At 37.8% G+C, this 20570-nt stretch overlaps 1 protein-coding gene across 1 annotated transcript; it reads left to right on the top strand.

Annotated features, from left to right (window-relative positions):
* The first annotated feature begins 5461 nt into the window (after positions 1-5461).
* LOC135685177 (WD and tetratricopeptide repeats protein 1) lies at positions 5462-19165 on the top strand. The gene is made up of 8 exons (XM_065201011.2): positions 5462-5909; positions 8261-8344; positions 9970-10016; positions 13021-13132; positions 14481-14668; positions 15790-16575; positions 17095-17327; positions 18118-19165. The coding sequence occupies exons 1-8, from the start codon at positions 5850-5852 to the stop codon at positions 18684-18686; spliced, it is 2079 nt and encodes a 692-aa protein (XP_065057083.2). The 5' UTR covers positions 5462-5849; the 3' UTR covers positions 18687-19165.
* Positions 19166-20570: the final 1405 nt, after the last annotated feature.

The raw sequence follows: 20570 nt of genomic DNA, 5'->3' as shown, positions 1-20570 counted from the left end.
ATATTGTCAAGAAATGAACTTGCTCAAAAGGTTTGGGCAGGGACAGAAAGATCAACAAACTTAAATTAGCCTCTGTACGTATTTGCAAAGGGAGGAGACGAATTCAGCCCACTGTCTATGCAAAACCCGGAGTGGCTTTGCAAATAAAAATGTGACTATGGTCAAAGCTAGTCAATTGGTAACTTCTTGATGAGTCAGAGCTGTTTCACTCCCACAGCCTCGTTATAATGATTGTTGATCATTAGATCACGCCCCATAACCTCGCTCTAATGATGTACAATGATTATTGATTCTGAAACACACCCGTTCCTCCTTTGGGCTCAAACAATGCGCTTCGACCCAGGTTTCTTTCTTTTCTGATGAAGAAAAGGCGATACATCTAATGTCATGAATCATTTTCTAAGATCGCACTGCTGCGTTTTTAGATATCTGGGCTTATAGGGGTACTTTGTGTCGTCGAAAAGAACGTTAAGAAACTTGGTAGCAATTGGATATTGTTCTCATTGATAATGTGTTTATATGAATAAATACAGTGGAATCCCGATATAACGAACTCTGACGGGGTCCATGAAATTGTTCGCTATATCGGGGGTTCGATAAAATTTCTTTGAGTTTTTTTCTAAATGCAAGCACCAGGAACCTTCTCCTCGGGGCTGTTTAGGCTATCCCCATATCCAACTTCTGCGCACAATTTACTCTGATCAAAAATGAAAATCTTGTTCATCACACATTATAAAATTTGGCTTTCTGTGTTGGACATTGCATTACACCTCCCCCACCCCCCGTTATTAATGGGTTATAAACTCCCCTAACCTCAAAGGGGGTTCAATATTCTGCCTCAATCGAGCTGGCCGAAGGTGCATTACCAATCCTTTGGTTTTCATCAATCCCTCCCACTTGTGGGGGTGTAGCCTCTACCGGTACGATGTTGATGCCCGTGCTTTCCCTGGTAGGGCAAAAGGGAACCCTCTTGTTTGCTGGAAGAACACAATGTTCGAGATTATCATGATGAGCAACGATCTTTTTACCCTCTTTGAAGCATAGTTTATAGGTGACCCCCTGGCTGGAGAGAACCTCACAAGGTCCAATCCACTTCTCCCCAAACTTCCAAGCCTTGGGACGGCGCAACCAGACCACTGCTCTTTTTTCAGATCAGTGAACCAGACAGATGTACCAGGAGCAAAGGGAGTCCATGTGGTAGAACTATGAAACTGAGGTGCCTGTTTGTTTCTAAACTGTTCTAACTGCTTCTGAGCAGACACCTTTATACTGTGCAAGGCATTTCTTGCTGACTTCATATAATCAGACTGACTAGAAGGATTTTTCAGTGGTAAATCTATTTCTAGCAGAGTTCTAGGGTCACGACCGAAAACCATCTCATACGGTCTGTAACCAGTAGATTCATGGCTGCTAGTGTTGTACGCATAAACAGCCAAGCTCACCCAGTTATCCCAGTCATCCCTGTGCTGTGAAACAAATGAAGATAGTATGTTCTGTATGGTTCTATTCTGGCGCTCCACTAGACCATCACATTGTGGATAGTAGGCAGTTGTCCTAGATTTATGAATGCCCATCGACCGGGAAACTTCGTGCATGAAGTTACTTTCAAAGTTTTGACCTTGATCAGAATGAATAATAAGAGGGGGCCAAACCTGCTAAAGATACGGTTAACAAGGATCTGTGCAACAGTAGAGGCTCTTGATCTGTAGTGAGAAAAGCTTCACACCACTTTGTGAAATGATCCATTATAACCAACAGGTGCTAATTACCCCTGTTAGTCTCAGATAAGGGACCCATGATGTAGTCAATGGCCCAAAAGGGTTCATTAACATCAATTGACTTCAAAGGAGCCTTGTTACAGGGCCACCGACGAATGGGGGGCCGGAGGGCCTTGGCCCTCCCACTTTTTTGCAAAACAATAGAGTTTTTTTCAAAATCTTTTGTTAGGGGTGTTAAGTTTTCCCTTGGCCTCCCCACTTTTCAACCTTTTTCGGAGCTCATGTGTTATTGTGTGTATTTAGCTTATTTTGTGGACATACATGACAACACTGAAAGAATTGAGTGTTCATACTTGACAACAGTGCCACGTCTTGAGTGTTTATTGTTATTGCCAAGGGCTAGTTTAGAACATTACTTGTCTTAATTGCCTGTTGTTGAACTCAAAGCTTTGGTTCATGACACAGCGTAATGTGGTTTGGAGCCATGTGCCCACTGCGTGCCCTTATCGCCTCTGGTTCTTGAGGTTTTCGAAATCAAAGCTCCTACGCTTAAATTTTCACTTTCAACCCATGGGAAAATTGTCACATAGTTTGTACATTTTTTCATGATGGAATTTATCAATCATCTCGTACGTTTCCTCGTATCAATTTTGAGGAAAATAGGCAACCGAATCATCATTTCTGTTAAGACGTGATTTTTTTTCTGTTAAGACATGAGATTTTCACCTACTGATCTACAACATGAGTGAAACATGAACAATCGTCATTGAGAATTTAGTCTTGCTGCCTGTAGCTGGCAATCAAATAGTGCTGGCAGTTTCTATCGTTTGATCCAGATTCTCTGTTAGAACATAGCATGTTTCATTCAGGTGCTCCAAACATTTCTGTAAGTGTACCAAACTCCAAAGGCCAGTTTTTCGACGATGTTATAGAAGAAAAATTTGTTTGAAGTGAACATTTAAGAGAAATGTCAACAGACGTCTTCATAAATTAGCTGAAGAAACAGAAAAACGCGTCTTTTTTAGTTAATTTTGAAGATACTTCAGAACAAACCCATATTTGAACTGATGGTAATTCTACTGATACTGATAGGAATATCAGAAAGTATTATGAGCATAGAATGATAGTCATGAATTTCAAATTATTTGTTTCCATCAACTTTCTTTGTTTGTTAATTCTTTGTTTCTAGGCATTGATCTTCTTGTTTCTAGGAAAAGATGATTTACTTGCTAAAGAAAGGTGACAAAATTTCACTGTAAAGGTTTGAATATTCAAGTTGATGTGAATTAATAAATGTTTTGGCACTTCAGCATCTCTTATTTCGTGAAAACCCCATCATCACCCCATCTTATTTTCACAGTTATGTGATTATATCTGATTGGTCCTTACTTGGCCGAAGAGCGTTGATAGGGCATGTTAACAAGTGGTTGATTATTCATTTAGAATAGATGAAGTTTATTTGACAGGTCAAGAAGACAGTTGGTATATCATTTCCATTTTCATCAGCTTGTTCGCAAATTGGCTTCTCCATCTATTGAAAATATTAATTTATTGCTGTGAAAAGTGTGGGTGTTTTAGGTGTTTCTTTGAGAAAATATCAAATGGTTACATAGTTACCAGCAAAATATTTTATATCCAGCCAGCTCTGAATTGATAGAGTACCGAAGTGTGACGTCATCAAAATTTGTTGCTAGAATTTCTTAGTTTTGACCCCGGTGGGTCATCTCACACAACAAATGTAAAACTGACCCTTATCCCTTATAATTGATTCCAATTTGATTCCCCTTTTTTTGAAACCAAAGAAAATTTATACCCTTTTTCCTGAAATCAAGTAGTTGAAATAAAGCCAAACAAAGGAAAATTACAAACTATATTAAGATTCCCATATCATACATTTCCTGTTTATATTTCCTAGGTCCTAGATATATGGCAAAATTGAACTCCTTTCTCAGAGAAATTGAAGACACGGGTGCTTACACTAGACAATGAGAGTAGACCCGCCGGGGTTTTGACCACAAACTCTAAAAGAAAAGCATAAACTAAGTCACAGTATACAGAGTCAGTTAAATATGTTCAAAATTGTGTATGATTTGGCCAATGAAAGATTTCAGGTTTGCATATGGATTGCTGTTTTTCTGGAATTGGTTCATTAAGTAATAAGCCAAGCCCAAAGACAGTGCTTTGATGGGAAAGGTGCCTGTGCTGATGTGGCCAGATCTCAGTCAATTCATAACAAACTCAACTGATTTTCATCATTTGAGGTATTTCATAATGTTTTTTGGCTTTTTTGAGTTATATGTTCTAAATTGAATAATTCTCAAAAGAGATGTGACGTCATCATTTCGGTGTTCTATTATAAATCGAATTCAAAATGTTGTCTTGCCTGTAAAATCTTTTCGCAAGATTTCCTTACTTAGGCCTACATAGTGACACCCAGATTGTTTAGACAGCTATAGACGTACACAGATTAGATACAGATTGTTGGAATTTATTGAGTTGGGCGCCTGTCCCCTCTTCTTAATGACATGAAATTTGTTGATGCCTTACTATGCAAAAAATGTACACTCTTTCCAAGGGAGGGATAGAGGTTAAAACTACAACTTTCCTGAAATTGTTGAAAAGGTAGCAGAATTTCTGAAACTTTTTATGACTCTGTTGCTTTTCGGGGAGTTGTAGTCCCATGACCCCTGCCCTCTACCCCCTGCTATTATGTCCCTGGTTTTTTTTAAAGACTGAGATTTGGTCTTTTTGGTTTGTTCCGAATAACCCTTTGTTTTTGCTGTAAGCATTGCTGGGTTACAATATACCCAAATATGCTTGAATGCTTGAAAAGGATGGTAACAGCCTTTTTTTATCAATCAAAACCTAAAGAGAAAAACAACTTACTTTATTTGCACCATGCAGTGGGGAAGGACATATAGTCATCTGGTCAAGACTGCAGATGGTGCCTACAATTCAACAGAATTACAATTGTCAATAATAAGTTTGTCTCACATTAGATGTCGAAAGAAATCGGTCATAAAGATAAGTTCTGAGCTGTCATTAGACAGTCCAGAATGCCCAATAATGTTACATTTTTAGTAACAGCCTCGTTGTTTCATTCCCCTTAGACCTTCCATGCCTCTCAATAATTTGTCTGACTTGCCTTAGTGTGACTTTCTTCTGCTAATTATTGCAAGATCAAATCTCACTCGTCTCATTGGCAGCTAGTCGCAAGAATCCAAACCGTGAATCCAAGCTCAAATTGCATACAATTTTTTTTATAAGAACAATTCTATTAGAACACGAGCCTCAATATTGGTCAAAAGTTAAGAACAAATTCAGAACAAGCTGGGGCTGAACTACTGTAATTTTGAACAACCTTTCATCGCAGAAACAAGGGACACTTTTTTCCAATCAAGGGGCACTTTTTGTGAATTTTCAAACATATCTGCAAATAAAGGACATCTCTATCACTTTGTCGGCAAGCGAGGCCAGAACACATCACGTGCACATTTCTTAGATGTTCTTAGATGTGAAAGCTTTTATACAAACTCATATCTCAGTGTTTCAAACTCAACTGCGTATCTTATCTCAAAATTCTTTTGTGGAAAAATGTGTTTATATATTGGCCAAGCCATCGCCTACGTAAAAATCTTGGTTACGACACCGACAAGGTCCAAACTACGAGACTTTTTTCTAAAATTTGTCACCGACGATTAGTGACGAGAACTTTCGGGCATTTGAATTTACCGCCTTTTTCCACAAGAAATTCCAGCGTCTGTAATAATAATCCAATTCAACTTTGTTCATGATTTGTATCCACGCCAGAACAATCAAAGCTCTTGCTGTCTGGTTTGGAATTTGCCTGAAAGAAGCAGTCAGCCATCACGATAATAACATTTCGTTTAAAAGTCCACAAAGATACTTAGCAAGAGGTTTTATTTATGTATCCTAGTACTTGCTGTGCCAGAAGAAAACAACCGGGGGCATAATCTTAACTAGGTGTCCATTTACAGGGTCCGTGTTTGCGTGATGCAGAACTTAGGCCAAGAGCAATTTTCTGTCTCGATGTACAGGTCGTCTCTAGGTCGGTCATGTAAGATGAAGTGATTTAAAGGTTGCATTGTGCAGAGTGATGCTAGCGGAAAAATGGATTCAGTTAAGCACAAGAATACCTTTAGCTGGATTGTGAGACGGGAGTACCAAGCTGTGAGTATAAACCAACATCACATTTTTTCAAATTTCTTTTCAAGGCCCTTTGACGAAACAGACAAACCGGCTCTGCAGATATATTTTTATTGCAAGTTAAAGAAGACAGGTTTCTTAAAGTTGCAAATTTGTAACTACAACCTCTTGTGCGATCAAATAAAGACGTTATTTAGTATTTGGCATAATGCACAAAAAGTGCAATTCAAATTAAATTCAGTCAAGATAGCCTAAAATATTCGTACAACACTATGCTCAAAATAAAAATTTACTGGTCATGAGCAATCTTAAAAGAACAATTGAGCTTTTTTACTATTTACTAGACATTTGGATAACACACAACATAAAGCTGGTTTGATACTAGTTAAATTATGTCAAAATAAGATGTATAGGGAAGGTTGTGTGATCATTTGTATTTTGTACTGCCTAGCTTCTAAAGGTAGCTCTTAGTACACTGAGAACCCATGCTTATTGAGCAGTCTCCTGGTCCTTCATCTTGAAGTGACCACACCTTGTGATTGCTAGGCCTGGAAGTTCTCATAGCTGGCAGCTCTCCTAATTCTAAGTTATCTAAGCTGTTTTTAGAACAATGTTTTTTTATATTTCGCATAGGCGTACGGGACAGGGGGCTGGGGGGCTTAAACCCCCCTAGATTTTGGCAGCTGATTTTTTCGGGCAAAATTCGGGCAGGAGCCTTCTCCAAAAACAAAAAGTATAAGAAAAACTACATTTTGAACATGTTTGAAAACCTCTAAGATGAAAAAATCAAGTGTTCTTAATCGTGAGCGCTTTCAGCAGTAATAGAATAATGTAAAAATTTGTTGGGTGAGAAAAAAACTGTAAAAAGGAACAAGAAGAGCAACACCTCAAATAGTGCTCGAAAAGATTGCTGAAGAAGTAAAAGAAAGCAGCTATTATGCTCTCATAATTGATGAAACAACTGACTTTCGAACAAATGTCAGTTTGTGTCAGTTTTTCACTAATTGGTGTCCGAGAGCAAGAAGATAACATTCAATGGTGTAGAGCATGTCAAACACAAAAGAAAAATATAAAAATGAGAATTTTTCTCTCGTTAGCTAGGGGGAACTGAGTTTTAAAGCTTCAGTTGAAGAACTCTTAAAGTTTTCAAAAGTTTTTGAACTTGAGCAAAGCTTTTAAGATATGAATGTAAAAGCACCTTGGACCCCTTTTGGTCTGGGGCCCTTGGTTATCAAACTAAAGGCAATGTTTTCAAACACTGTGTCATGACACACTAGCATGCCTTGAGGTATAGCCTAGTGTGCTGTGGAAAATTCTCCAATACATAACTTCCCGCAAATAATGTGCCGTAGATAAAAAGGTTGAAAAAGCTGAATCAAGGTGCCCTTTACTGCGTTAGTGTGAAGTTTTAAAAATGCTTATTAGCTAGCATTATTTTAATGAAGTTGCATTTTAATCATTTCTTGACTAATATTAGAAGCTCACATGTGTTAGAGGATACTCCATGAAAATTTGGGCGTTATTATTTTTCGGGAAAAATATTCCAGTCTCTTGTACGCCTATATTACCTGCACTCACCTTGTACACCTATGAAATTATGTGTCACCAGGCATATAGAAGTTTTAACCTTAAATTTGCTGGGGTATCTGTAAATCTCACCTTGCCAAGAACTGAACCTTGATTTTCATGATTAATTATCTGTCCAGGACTTAGCTACATATACATCTGTATGGGTTGTCATTCCAAAGGGTATTCTTTTTCATTAAGTATGATATATTCCAAAGGGAATATTATTTTGCAAGATTTCATAATATACATGTGTACAGGAGTATACTATTTTTGCCTGATTCAACATTCAGTGGCAATACCACAACTCAGCAGCACAAGAAGGTCACTGTAAGCTAGTTCAGCAGATAAAGTAAGGGTTTATGTAAGAATTTATTAATAAGAATTATTAATAAAGTAAGAATTTTTTGAGTTACATGTTTTTTCAATTTTGTATTTTAATAGTTTCTGAAGTAAGCTGGTATTCAGAAATAAAGTCCTTGCAGGCCCAAGGAAAAAATATATGTTCTATTTTAGACACTCGCATAAATGTTACTAGCCATTTATGCTGTTTCTAATTTGCATATGAGCCTGACCAGGACATTTTGAGAGACAACCAACCTTGTATCAACACCTTTAGAGTGTTGCTGAAATATATTCTTTCAAACAGGTATTAATGGTGCAGTGGTATTAAAGGCACCACATACATAGAGAAACATTATAATGTATCTAATTAAATATGATGTTTATTTATTTGCCACATCAAGACATATTTATATTTTTTCATGTATTAATCCTGTAAAATATTAATGGTCTTAAATTTTTTGCAGAACTCGATCCATAAGCTGTTCCAAAGAGCCCTTCATGTAACACCAAATTTTGCTGATAGACTTGGTCTTGTCAAAGAGCTAGAGGTCAGTACGATACAACGCTACTATTTAGCAGGCTGTTTGTAGAGTAAAAAAATATGTAGAAAATTGCCTTTAGGATCAATTACACATATACATTATATATATATTCACTTTTTACAAGCAGCACAAAATGTTGATTGACCGTTTGTCACAACTTTTTGTAAAATGCATGCATAGTCAATGCTATACTGAGTTTTGTAATATTGGAATAAAGCAGTACTAAAAGCATCCAGGTAATACTGTATAAATAATTTTTATCTGATGATTGTGTTCAGGTGTGAGATTTGAGCTGCATCTTAGAAATGCATATATGTTACTTCTACGTAAAGTACATAGCTGGAACCAACCAGCTCCTTTCTAGCCAACAATATCCAGTCCTAACAATGTCATATTTTGCTGGTTGAAAAAACTTAAATGTGTATAGAATGTTTTCTATAAGCTTTGCTCGCACACTTTTAGTAATGTTTCTTTTGTTTGGGGAATTAATTATATTGCAGTAGTAATTAGGTTTCCCATAGAACAAGCTTTATGTTGGCAGCAAATAAAAATGAATATTTGGTGGAATCTTCCTTTTGTTCAACTTTTCCTTAAATTGTACTGACATCAATCCAGTTCATGCTAGTAAAGTTTTCATTTAAGGTTTCGTAGCTCGAGTCTCTTTGACTAATTATCCATTACAGTCACTCTTTTTAATCGAGTAACCTGTATTGATATCAATGGCGTACCCAAGGGGGGGAATAGGGGGGTCCGGACCCCCCAACTTTTCTAAAATATGATCCTCGAGATTTGTCCATATTCTGTATGCTGTATGCTTGTGTCAATAACAATTGTAAAATACTTTGCTATTTTCTGTAGTTAACGTAAAGCGAATAATGGCGGAAAATTGTGCAAAATGGGCGTTTCCCCGCATTTGCGCGTGTTTGAAGGGCGTGGTCCAAAAAATTCCGGGGACTACGCCCCAGACTCCCCCCCACTACTCCGGCCCTGGGTATGCCACTGATTGATATTAAGTCATTTTTTGCAGTCACGAATAAAAGTAAACTTTCAGCAGAATGCCATGTTTGTTTACTTGGTATCTTATTGCTTACAGTAAATGCAGCCTTTTCGTGAGATGGCATTCATCCAAGCAACGTGCTTATATTTGTGCTCTTCAATATGCACTGTGATATTTTACCTGTGTTATATGCAGCTGTTTTTAGTTTTGTTGTAGTACAAGATCTGCCGTCAGAAACACGTTGCATCGATGTTATCATTGTTGGCTTTCTCTAGTATCGTTTTCTTTACTCGATTCCAAGACTAAACATACCACTTAATGAACTTCACAGTAAAATTTCCAACATTTCTTCATAGAAATCGCGCTTTTTTTTGTTGCAATTCAAACTCTTTCGCATATTTTGAGATATTTTTTCGCTTTCTCGATTCAAAACGTTGCTCTGATGTTGATATATACAGAATGTAACCATCACATCTATGCAGATCTCAGAAAGCATGATGACTGCGAGGAAGGAAAGCCAATAAAATAGAACCACAAATAGGCCAACTTTTACTTAGCTGTTTCAGTGCAGTAGCAACATCTAAATCTGTATGACTGCAGAACCGATTTGTTAATTTTCATTTTTCCTTTCAAGGGACATTCAGGCTGTGTAAACTGCCTCGAGTGGAGCGACGATGGGTCGTAAGTCATTCTTATTTATTTTTTAGAAATTAAAAACCCAATGCAACCTCATATTATTTTTCTAATAGCCTTTTTGAAAATGACTTGAACTATGGTAATGATATTACCAGAATTTTAAAGCCTTTTGCAGCCTCTCTGGTCATTCAAAAATTGGTATTGGGCAATTAATATAGAAGTATGCGAAAGGTATACGGGCGTTTTGTTCCCTGCAGTGATTTACGGACAGAGAATGTTACAAATCTAGAATTCCGAATTATTATCCTTAAGCTTTGGTGAACAAAATATGAACCGCATTTTTCATCTTCTAATCTTCTCAGGACATGTTGGTACTGAGTACTGTCTTACACTCATTTTGGCTACAAGTGAATCTGTTCAAAAGGGAAACTGAACTGACTTATAACAGGGTCCCCCTAGTAGAAATTTCACCGACAGAACACAGGGTTTAAGTATCAACTATAAGTTCGATGTTCCTCTAGCAGCATCAATCTAGCACCAAACTGTGTATCATTTCATTGAAAGAGATGGCATAGTTTTATTTCCTTCCGATGAATTAGCATTCATTCAAATTTTTTCTGCATTTAAAAACCTATACTCATTATTGTCGTATTAAGTAATGGTTAAAGAGCTTAAATTTCGGTCAGTTAACTATTAATAAACAGCATATTTGTCCTGTATGACCTGCACCTTCTTGCAAAATGCCACCAGCGACTAAACATCCTATGATTTCTTTGTGTTTCGTAATTGGCTCAGACAGAAATGTGATTTGCATTTTATGCTCTTACCAACGAAGATATTCAGGACTGTGGTATCATTTGCGTCAAACATGCCTTTGTTTAAATTTCTAAAAGGTCAAACTTGCACGATTTTTCCAAGTTTGAAATTGTGTACACAGTCGACTCTGGCTACTTACATTACGCTCGATGAGTTTTTAAACCTTCAGTTTTTATAGGCTGTTAATTTGAGCTTTCTTTATCAAACAGGTTAGCGATTGTGCTAGGTGTATCTTGTTTGGGGTTTATTAATTTATACTCGTGACAATTTACAATAGGCACATTATAGACAGATACCATCGGAAGCATAAAAGTACATAGAGACCCTTTGTCCATTAATAATTTGCTGCCATTAACATATAGTCTGTCCCAGGTTTATGCGGAAAAATCATACTATATTTTGTGCCCACGATCAGAGGGGCGATGAAACGCCCGAGATCAGGTAAAATTATGGAAAACCTTAAAGAGTAACAGTAAGATATGGCTATACACGGTCACGCGGAGAGGTTCTCTGCTTCTTCGAAGAGGCTGCATAATGCCTTTTCGCATTGGTCACGTGTCTCTGTTGGAACAAGAAGTAACCTTCGCATGCAATGTCAGTCGTGCAAGGTCTCCTTTCTCGCAACTTGTTTAGGCCTAATTAATACCTTGCATGTAATACCATTTCGTTGCATAACTGTGATGTAAGACTCTCGTGACCTCATTCACGGCATCATACCAAATCTCTCTGTTGACGTCATTCGAAGGTTGCCTGGTGGATTATCATTGTTGTCTGGATTTGGCAGCATTGTCCGTTGGTCTCTTTTTCTGTCACGATACTGGTCATATTGTCGGATCTCTCAGTTGCCCGACGAATGTAAGCTGTGCAGAGACATGCTGCAATTAAGCAAATAGATATACCGTAAATCCTCGAATTATTTATTTTTTATACTTTTGGATGGGGGCTTATTCTTATTCAATCGAATTATTTAATTAATTACTACCAAAAGTATGAATTTGTTGTGGTAATTCAATAAAACGCCATAGGTAGCCTCAGATGTCAAAAATCATCAAATGGAAGGGTCCAATTCGAGAATTCAGGGTAGAAATGGGGGCTTATTCGAGTGGGGGAGGGGGGAGGCTTATTGACAATTTGTAGTTCTAGGGTGGGGGCTTTTTCGAGGGGGGGGGCTTTTTCGAGGGGGGGGGGGGCAATCCAAGGATTTACGGTAATGATACGTTTTAAAGATCTAATCATCGAGGTTCTTAATTTGGAATACACTGTTTTGATAAGAAACTTGATTAAAGGAACCAGCCTTCAGGGTTCTTGAAATTCTGATTCTTCATCCCTTAAAGTTTAAATAAAGTTACAAGAAAGTTGTACCCTGGTTAAATGTTTTCATGCCTGACTTGGTGAGAAATATCGCCTACCAAAATGACAGTATGGCGCCTTTTTAATTGCAAGTAGCACGGTTTATGATTCAGAATAGTTTCAACAGAGATCAAGGTTGCAGATTAACAGAAAATGAAGTATAGTTGCTTGACCTTAGATTGACTTCATGTTTAGCAGTCATAAAGTCAAAATTATATGGAAAGATTATTGCGATAGAAAAAATATTATTTGCTACAAAATGTGCAAGAAGAAGATATCAAATAACTTCCATAGCCTTGATGTAGTTTCCTTTAGATTTCTTAGACTTTCAGTTTCAGAGATCTTGTTTTAACGTTTCACGATATTTTGGTTTGTGTTTGTGATTTTCACAGTTTGTCTGCCCAGGGTAATTTTCGTCACGTACACTCTTTTTTTTAAAAGAACAATTTTATAAGACGAGCCTCAAAATGGGTCAAAATTTAAGAACAAATTAAGAACAAGCTGAGGCTGAGCTACTGTAAAATGAAATTTTGAACAACATTTTATCTCAAAAACGAGGATTTTCAGCCATGTGTGGGTGCTTTTTCGATGAATATTAAAACATGGCGGCAAATTAAGTTTGTCTCTACGCACTTTGTTGGCAAAAGAGGCCTGAACACCTCCCCAGAACGAAAAGCTAGAAATCGCACTGCTTATACCCTATAAATTTAAGAACAAATTAAGAACAATCCAGCCTTGGATTTTCGGAATAATTAAGAACAATCAGCCTGAACTCAAATTTACTGGTTCTTATAAAAAAAAGAGTGTATATATTCACTTCTGACATTTTAACGGTATTTATTTTCACCATACGATTTTTCTATAAGATTTTTCTCTGTTTTAGACTACTCGTGTCTGGATCAGACGATTTCAATATAATTGTCTGGGAAGCGCTAAAATACAGACTGGGATGTAAAATCAATTCTGGCCACTCAGGCAACATTTTTTCTGTCAAGGTAGATGATTTAAACTTTAAAACATTTTCATCTGGAGCTTTATCTGGAAATCTGTTCCGTAATTTGTTTTTTCTTGAATTTGCCTTGAAGCCGTTATGCCAGGACAGCCAAAAAAGATAGCCAGAACATTTTTCTTAATTTTCTTGAGATTCTGATTTCACTTGAGAAGGCTGGTTGGTAAATGCTGTGTTCAAGAGATTTATCAGGTCATCTTGAGAGGTAGATCAAGAATAGATTATTCTCCTGGTTGATTTTGGTTGAAAATCGCAAGAAAATCATCCATAAAGGCTGATTTCCACGAGGCGAATTTCGCACCGAATTCGCTGCGAATTCGCTTCGAAATTGTCTTTGATTTCCACGAGACTGCGAATTCGCTGCGAAATTATATAATAATTTCCTCCAAAACTCAACTTTAAGGTGCCCATTTTCAGAACTGCACGCATGGCGAATGTTCCAAGATTGTTTTTTTACAAATCAAGCAAATTTGCCATGCTTTGACTGGTTATTAGGTGCTGCGAAATATTTCGCCGAGAAAAAGTAGAACTCTTTTCTACTTTCTTGCGAATTCGCTGCGAAATCAAAAATCAAAACTGCGCATGCCTTGATGCCTTCATCAGCGATTTCGCCGCGAAATTCGCCTCGTGGAAATCAGCCTTAAGAGATGCTAAAGCTACGATATATTCATAATGGACATAAAGAACGACTTTATAGGGTTGATGATTTCATGTATAGTAACTGATATATGTTGCACGGCATCGAAAACTATACAAAAGATTGGTAAAAGAGAAATTTTTATTTCAAATATCATAACGAGGTTGTACCGAACCAGGGAACACCTTTACCGAATTGTTGCAGGATCGTTATTTGTACCAGATTGCCAAAGCACACCATCGCTTGTGTATAAATCGCAAAATTTTTTCACTCTCCCATAATCAACAACAAAACTGAACACGATATAACGAAAATTTACGGCCTAAAATCTACTAGGTCTGATGTACTCTGCAAAGTGGTGCAATGAAACGAACATAACATAGTTTTAGGGAACAACTGCATTGGTTCAAGGGTATGCTATGCAGAAAGCATTTCAAGGGACCAGGTTTTTTGTTCATAGTAGCACAAAATTCGTTATGAGCGGGTTTGTGATGGCGGCATTCCGCTTTAGCACTACTCCTACACACATAATTAGAATTAGAACTACTGCGGTAGAAGTTATGATTTGACGATTTGAATATATTTAATATGATCCTGAGGATATTAGTAATGGCTTGTTTATTTAGGCCGTTTGTAAATCGTTAGCTTCCTTTTAGCCTGATGATGAAAAATCTACATGTATGTTAATTTTTTGTAGTTCTTACCTCATTCGAATAACACAATTGTTGCTTCGGGAGCTGCCGATGCAAAGGTGCGCATTCACAACGCTAGCTCGCGGGAATCCACGCAGGTTTACGCGTGTCACTTTCATCGCGTGAAACGCCTAGCTGTCACACCGCATATGCCATATATGCTTTGGAGTGGCTCCGAAGATGGCACCGTTCGGTAAGTTAAATGAATTTCCATTTCTTCAGCTAGTTAAAGTAATTCGCGTGCAAATTACTTTGAAAAGTTGTAAAAAGGAGCTCTTTGGATTGCATTGTGGAAAACGCTATACAACAGCTCTAAGCCCAATAAAATCACATTTTACTATGAATGGCATATTTCTGCGGTTAGGTTCATGTTAATTTTTGTTGTGTTCAAAATCGTTGAATTTGCCCGTAGTGGGCAATGCTCTAGACGTCTAAAGCCTGATTTACACGAAACGAATTTTTTCGTGCGAAGGGAATTTCTCGCTGCGAATGCGCGAAAAATATGCGCTAATTGAGGGATTAGAAGATTATATATATTTTTTTGTCATATTTAAACCCTATCATATACTAAGTCCAAAAAAAGTAAAGATTAATTTACATATAATGCTGGTCTTCTTAGGGATCGTGCTTCGGGAAAGGATGCTAATTTTGCAGGAATTCCTTTAATTTCTTTTTGAACGTGGTAATCGTGGAGCTCATTCTTATTTGTAATGGGATTTCGTTCCACGTTTGTGCACCACAATAGAAAAAACTCCTTTTGCAGAATTCTAGGTATTGCCTTGGGATTTCTATGTGAAGATTCTCTGCAAATTCACAGCAAATTATTCGCTTCGCGAGAAGGAGATACCATTCCAATTTTTTCGTTATGGAATTTTAAAATAAAATCAATAAGAACAGCATTTACAAACAGCTGAATGCCTTTTTTCGTTCCTGATGGCCTACGTCTTTTCGCATTTGTTATTCACGTCAATGGAGTAAGTTCGTAATTATCTTTTTCCTCGTACACACCCCATTTAGGTGGATGCAGGTCAGATTATTATTCAAACCACTGTCAATAGAAAAAACTTTTTCTATTGACTAGGTTCAAACATTTGAATGTCAAAGAGACGAAATTGGCTTCAAAGCTCAATCGTTCTATCAATATGTCTAAAAGAAATGATCGGCAAGAATTTCTTCAAAACCGTTAAAATGTTGGCTCATTATTCTCCTGCTCAACAGCAGGAGAATAACTTTGTTTTGTGTTAATATTCTGTTAAAAGTATTGAGAACATCATTATTCGTTTACTCACAAATGTATCAATCGTTACCCTGTAGGCAGTTCGACCTCCGTCAGCCGCATTCTTGTGCACAGAACAGCCGTTGCTCCAATATCATAATCAACTTAAATACTCATGTAGCGACTTCTAGTGAGGCGAAATGTATCGCCATTAACCCATTACGGCCAGAGCTAATCGCTGTTGGTTCGAGCGATCCGTTCACTCGTATTTACGACACGCGAATGCTGACGTTACATAGCATACATGACGCGCGTGGCAAGAGTAACGGTCGCAAAGTTGACGAGATCTCGCCCCCTCCTGGCTGCGTTTCGTATTTCTGTCCTGGACACATTCCACAAAGGTATGGACGCGATCACCCGCAGAAGTATCGACATTACGTTGTGACATATCTTTCTTTCAGCCCCGATGGCCGTGAGATATTGACTAACTTAGGCGGGGAGCATGCTTATCTTTTCAATATCAACAATCCTCGCGAGGCGCTGCGTTATTCTGCAGTTCACTCGGGGCATTCAGGAGAAAGAACACAAAGATGTAGCCAACGGAGACCTGAAAACGATAATTCAAATATTGCAGCTAATGAGACGGCCTTTGTTGCACCTGGTACGGCTAGCCAGGGAAATACAGTTACCGAGCCGCAATGTCAAATTGAAGATTCTCAAACATTGTCTGAGAAAGCATTAGAGCTAAAAATCGCAGGAAATGATTGCTTCTCGAAGCAGAATTACTTCCAGGCAGTCATTTGCTACAACCAAGCTTTATCTTTGGCCCCTCACAGTGCGTTGCTGTACGCGAACCGGGCTGCCGCGTTATTGAAAAGAGGCTGGTAAGGGCTCTTCCTTGTTGTGTTTGAATTTGAATTTAAAAGCTAAGAAAAATTGTACAGCTGTAAAGTTTTATTTTCTCTGTTGTAAGTTAAACATAGTTCAGTTGAATTCACAAATAGAATTTAGCAAATTATATCCCGTAAAATTGATAAACTTTAGCTGTCTCAATTCTGCTCGCCATAATGATCGAAAATTTGATCGTACGTCTGAATTTAAAAGCAGAGTATAGCAAAATTTCCTAGCTTAAAAATTTATTAGCATTATTAATTTTGATGTAACAATAAACAGAGATATTTAAATTGAACATCACTGCCAATTACGCCGTTCAACCATGTGTGATGGTCCTTCTTTCCGGTCATACCATCAATGTTATTCTGCGGAAAGGGCTACAGAATTGGCAACAATCAGTGAATTTAATTAACATGTAAAACGGAGAGACAATTGTTGATATTATACAGTAGTAACCTGATTTATGTTAATTGATTATAATCTATTAAACATAATCATCATCACTGCAGGGAAGGTGACATCTACGCTGCCTTATCAGACTGTCACATGGCTCTCAGCCTCGATCCGGATCACAGCAAGGCCCATTACCGTCAAGCTCGTTGTCTATACGAGTTGGAATGGTATCAAGAAGCGATGAATTGTTTAAACGATTTCAAGAACAAGTTTCCAGAGCAAGCGGATGGGTTTTCCACCAAGAAATTGGAGAGGGATATCAGAACTTCAGCGGTCAACGATAGTGAAGGTAGGCGTCTACTTTAATGTACTGATTCCGTATTGCGCCTTTGTTGTTGATAGTTTAAAGGCCAAGAAACACATTTTCAGTTGCCTGCAAAAATATAAAACCGAGATCCACTTCACCTCTTCACGATTGCTTTGTTTTTTACAACTTTTTCTGCAAAAGAGCTAAGCTAAACAAACCAAACAAAGAAGAATATAGTCTTGGTGCTTCGAGGCAAACAGCAAACAATTCTTGTCAAGCACGGCAATTGTTCTCTTTCTTATCTCTCTTTCTCTTTCTTATCTCTCTTTCTCTTTCTTTTCTCTCTTTCTATCCACGAAGAAAACAAATCATTCAATGCCCAATCTACTTGTATCTACACTTTTGAAGGGCGAATGGCTCTTTTTAGTTGAATCCGTTGATAGGTATCCTCTGGGCATGGAGGAGATAAAGCGTTTCGGATATACCTTTAGCTTTTTGCAACCCCGTTTTGCAACCCTATTTATTTTTTTTTGTCTCTGAACAAGTGCAGACGTTTTATATAGACAAATTTAACGATTTCAATTTGCCTCGACAAGTGAGCCAGCATTGAAAATTAATTTCACCGCAGAAAAGAAGTTTCCGGCTAAGTCTGTTAATTTCTCATCTATTAAAACGTTGTGCAAATTTCTCTTACTTTGGGCGTTTTGTTTGCCTTCACAACTCCGAAAACTTGGTTTTAGTTAGATACTGCTCATATTCTTAATATGACATTAAGGCATTGAAAGCAATCAGGTCTCAGATGAGAAATTAAGCTGTAATATTTTCTTCCTAGATGTTGAAGAGAACAGCAACAGCAGCGGTTCAAACGTTTCAAAACGCAGAAGACGAAGACCGCACCCCGCGCCATCCGAGGCAGAGCGACTACGCCAAGAGAAAGCGCACGACTATACTCAAAGGTTTGTAGGTGCTTGCAATACAACAACGGATATTAAAGAAGCGATATTTTTCGGACAGAATGGGCAGTTCGTTGTCGCAGGTAGTGATTGCGGATGTATGTTTTTGTGGGACCGCGCGACAACGAATTTAGTAGAAGCATGGCATGGTGATGAATCAATAGTAAACTGTCTTCAGCCGCATCCGTCGGTTTGTCTGCTCGCTACTAGCGGCATCGATCCGGTCGTCCGACTTTGGGCTCCTTTGAACAAAGAGAACGTAATAAAAGATCCTCGCCGCGAGAAGGAACTAGAAAGTCTTGTACGCGCAAATCAAAAGAGAATGAACGCAGATCCGCTAGAAGTTATGTTAATGAATATGGGATATCGAGCTAGAATAGAAGAACGGGACGGCGAAAGCGATGACGATTCATCTGAAGCGTCTACCGTGCAATGCCGCACCCACTGAATCTGACCGCGCTTGCAATATGAAATTTATACACCTCATCAATATCTAGTATACTTTGGGCTGTGTGACTCAAGTTCAAGTGTCGTACGCGCTGATAGTGACAGCATCTATGCATAACCAAAACGTGCAACAACGATTGTATCTCGGAGTCGTTCTCGTTTATCAACCCCACTTAGGACGAGTCATGATATCAGCCCCGTTGTCAGGGACAACAAGTATATAAAAGTGTGTGCGCTGGCTCGGATACACGCTGAACTGAATGAGTATAAAACGCGGCTGGAATAAATGGAAATAAGTATTTTGGAAAACATTTTGATGTTTACTTGTGAATCTGTCAACCAAACGATGCTTCATGGAATAGGCTTTTTTAAAGAAAACCATTTCTACTGCTTATTTTCAATGTTTTGCTTATGAAATGGCTACGGTAAAATCCTGCAATAAAAATCCGCATAAAACTGAAAAAACCTCAAGGTTTGTTTTTCCAATTAAGAAAATTTCAATACAAGAACTGCTATGTAAAAATGTTGAAACTGTCTATTACCAAAAACGGTCTCTTTAAAGAGTGATTATAATAAAGCGAACTAAAGTTTAAAGGTGGCCAAATTTTGTTGGCTCTCGGTAGACTTTGAGACTTACATAGTAATATGGAGCGTCCACATCACGTTTAAAACACAAATAAGGAAATATCTTACACTAGGGTCAACTCAGCAAGATTGCGTTTACACTACAAAATTTTCAGAATGACACAGATACTTTTGGCCAAGATTGCAAGCTTGTATCACAGATTTTAGATGCTTTTTGTATCAAGGCAGTATCTATTAATAGCAGATCAAACTGACCCTGGCATAGCGGGACCGACCCTGATCCAGGCAAGGTCATGTGATTTGCTGTATGCCTTGTGTTTATAATAGAGCGGTAATACTTGCTGAGCGTAATAAAGCTGTTTTTGTATTCGTTTGAAATGGAAGAATACAATATAGCACTAAATGCCTCTAGACTCGCAAAGTCCTTAAGGTCTATCATAAAATTGCTTATCATGGTAAGTTTGTACATAGCATTGTGATTCTTATCAAGCCCCCGAAATACTTTTTTATGAAAAGGACGGGTTATTTTCTAACACAGCCCAAGGCCTGCAGCTTATGTGTAATGTATAACGTTTGCTTACGTCACTATCATACTCTCATAGATAAATTTTCTGCTGAAAATTACATTATAATGCAGAAATGAGGGCACAGTTGCATTAACAGTAGAAGAATGCTCAAAGGAAATTTTTCTGTGAATCTAGTGTTGTGTATTTTTGTGTACAAAAATTTATCATTTGTTAGTAAGTTTATATTAAGAATTCGCTGTATTGTTGTCAACGATAGGTCTCACGTTAAAATGCGAGAAGGAACGCAAGAGTGAACGTGAGAATTAACGCAAGTGTGAGCGCAAGAAGGACCGTAAGAATGAACACGAGATGGAACACAAGAATTAACACAAGTTTGAGCGCAAATAGGAACGTAAGATTGAACACGAGAAGGAAGGCAAGAGTGAGCGCGAGAATTACCCTAAGAATGAACGAAAAAGTGAATGCGAGATGAACACAAGAATAAACACGGGATCGTCGGGAGAACGCGACAAGAAACGTAAGGTTGAACTTGAGAAAAACTTCATGCACGGTAACCATTCATTGATTTATTGGCAAAATTATATTTGAAGAATTTTATTAATTTGATCACAAGTTTTAGTTCTTAACATTTGTTTACCGTGTGTTTATTGCGTGTTTGTCGCGTGTTTGTCGCGTGTTGCGTTAACAATTTCGTAGAAGTATTATGCATAGTATATTATCTGCAAATGCACCTAGTTAATTTTATTTCAATTTTGTAATCTTTTTGTCTGTGG

The sequence above is a fragment of the Rhopilema esculentum genome, chromosome 15 (genome assembly GCF_057945365.1).
Source record: "Rhopilema esculentum isolate cy_ngs chromosome 15, ASM5794536v1, whole genome shotgun sequence".
Taxonomy (NCBI): Eukaryota; Metazoa; Cnidaria; class Scyphozoa; order Rhizostomeae; family Rhizostomatidae; genus Rhopilema; species Rhopilema esculentum.
Note: the sequence above shows the minus strand (reverse complement) of the source record. Positions and strands in the feature narration are given on the sequence as shown.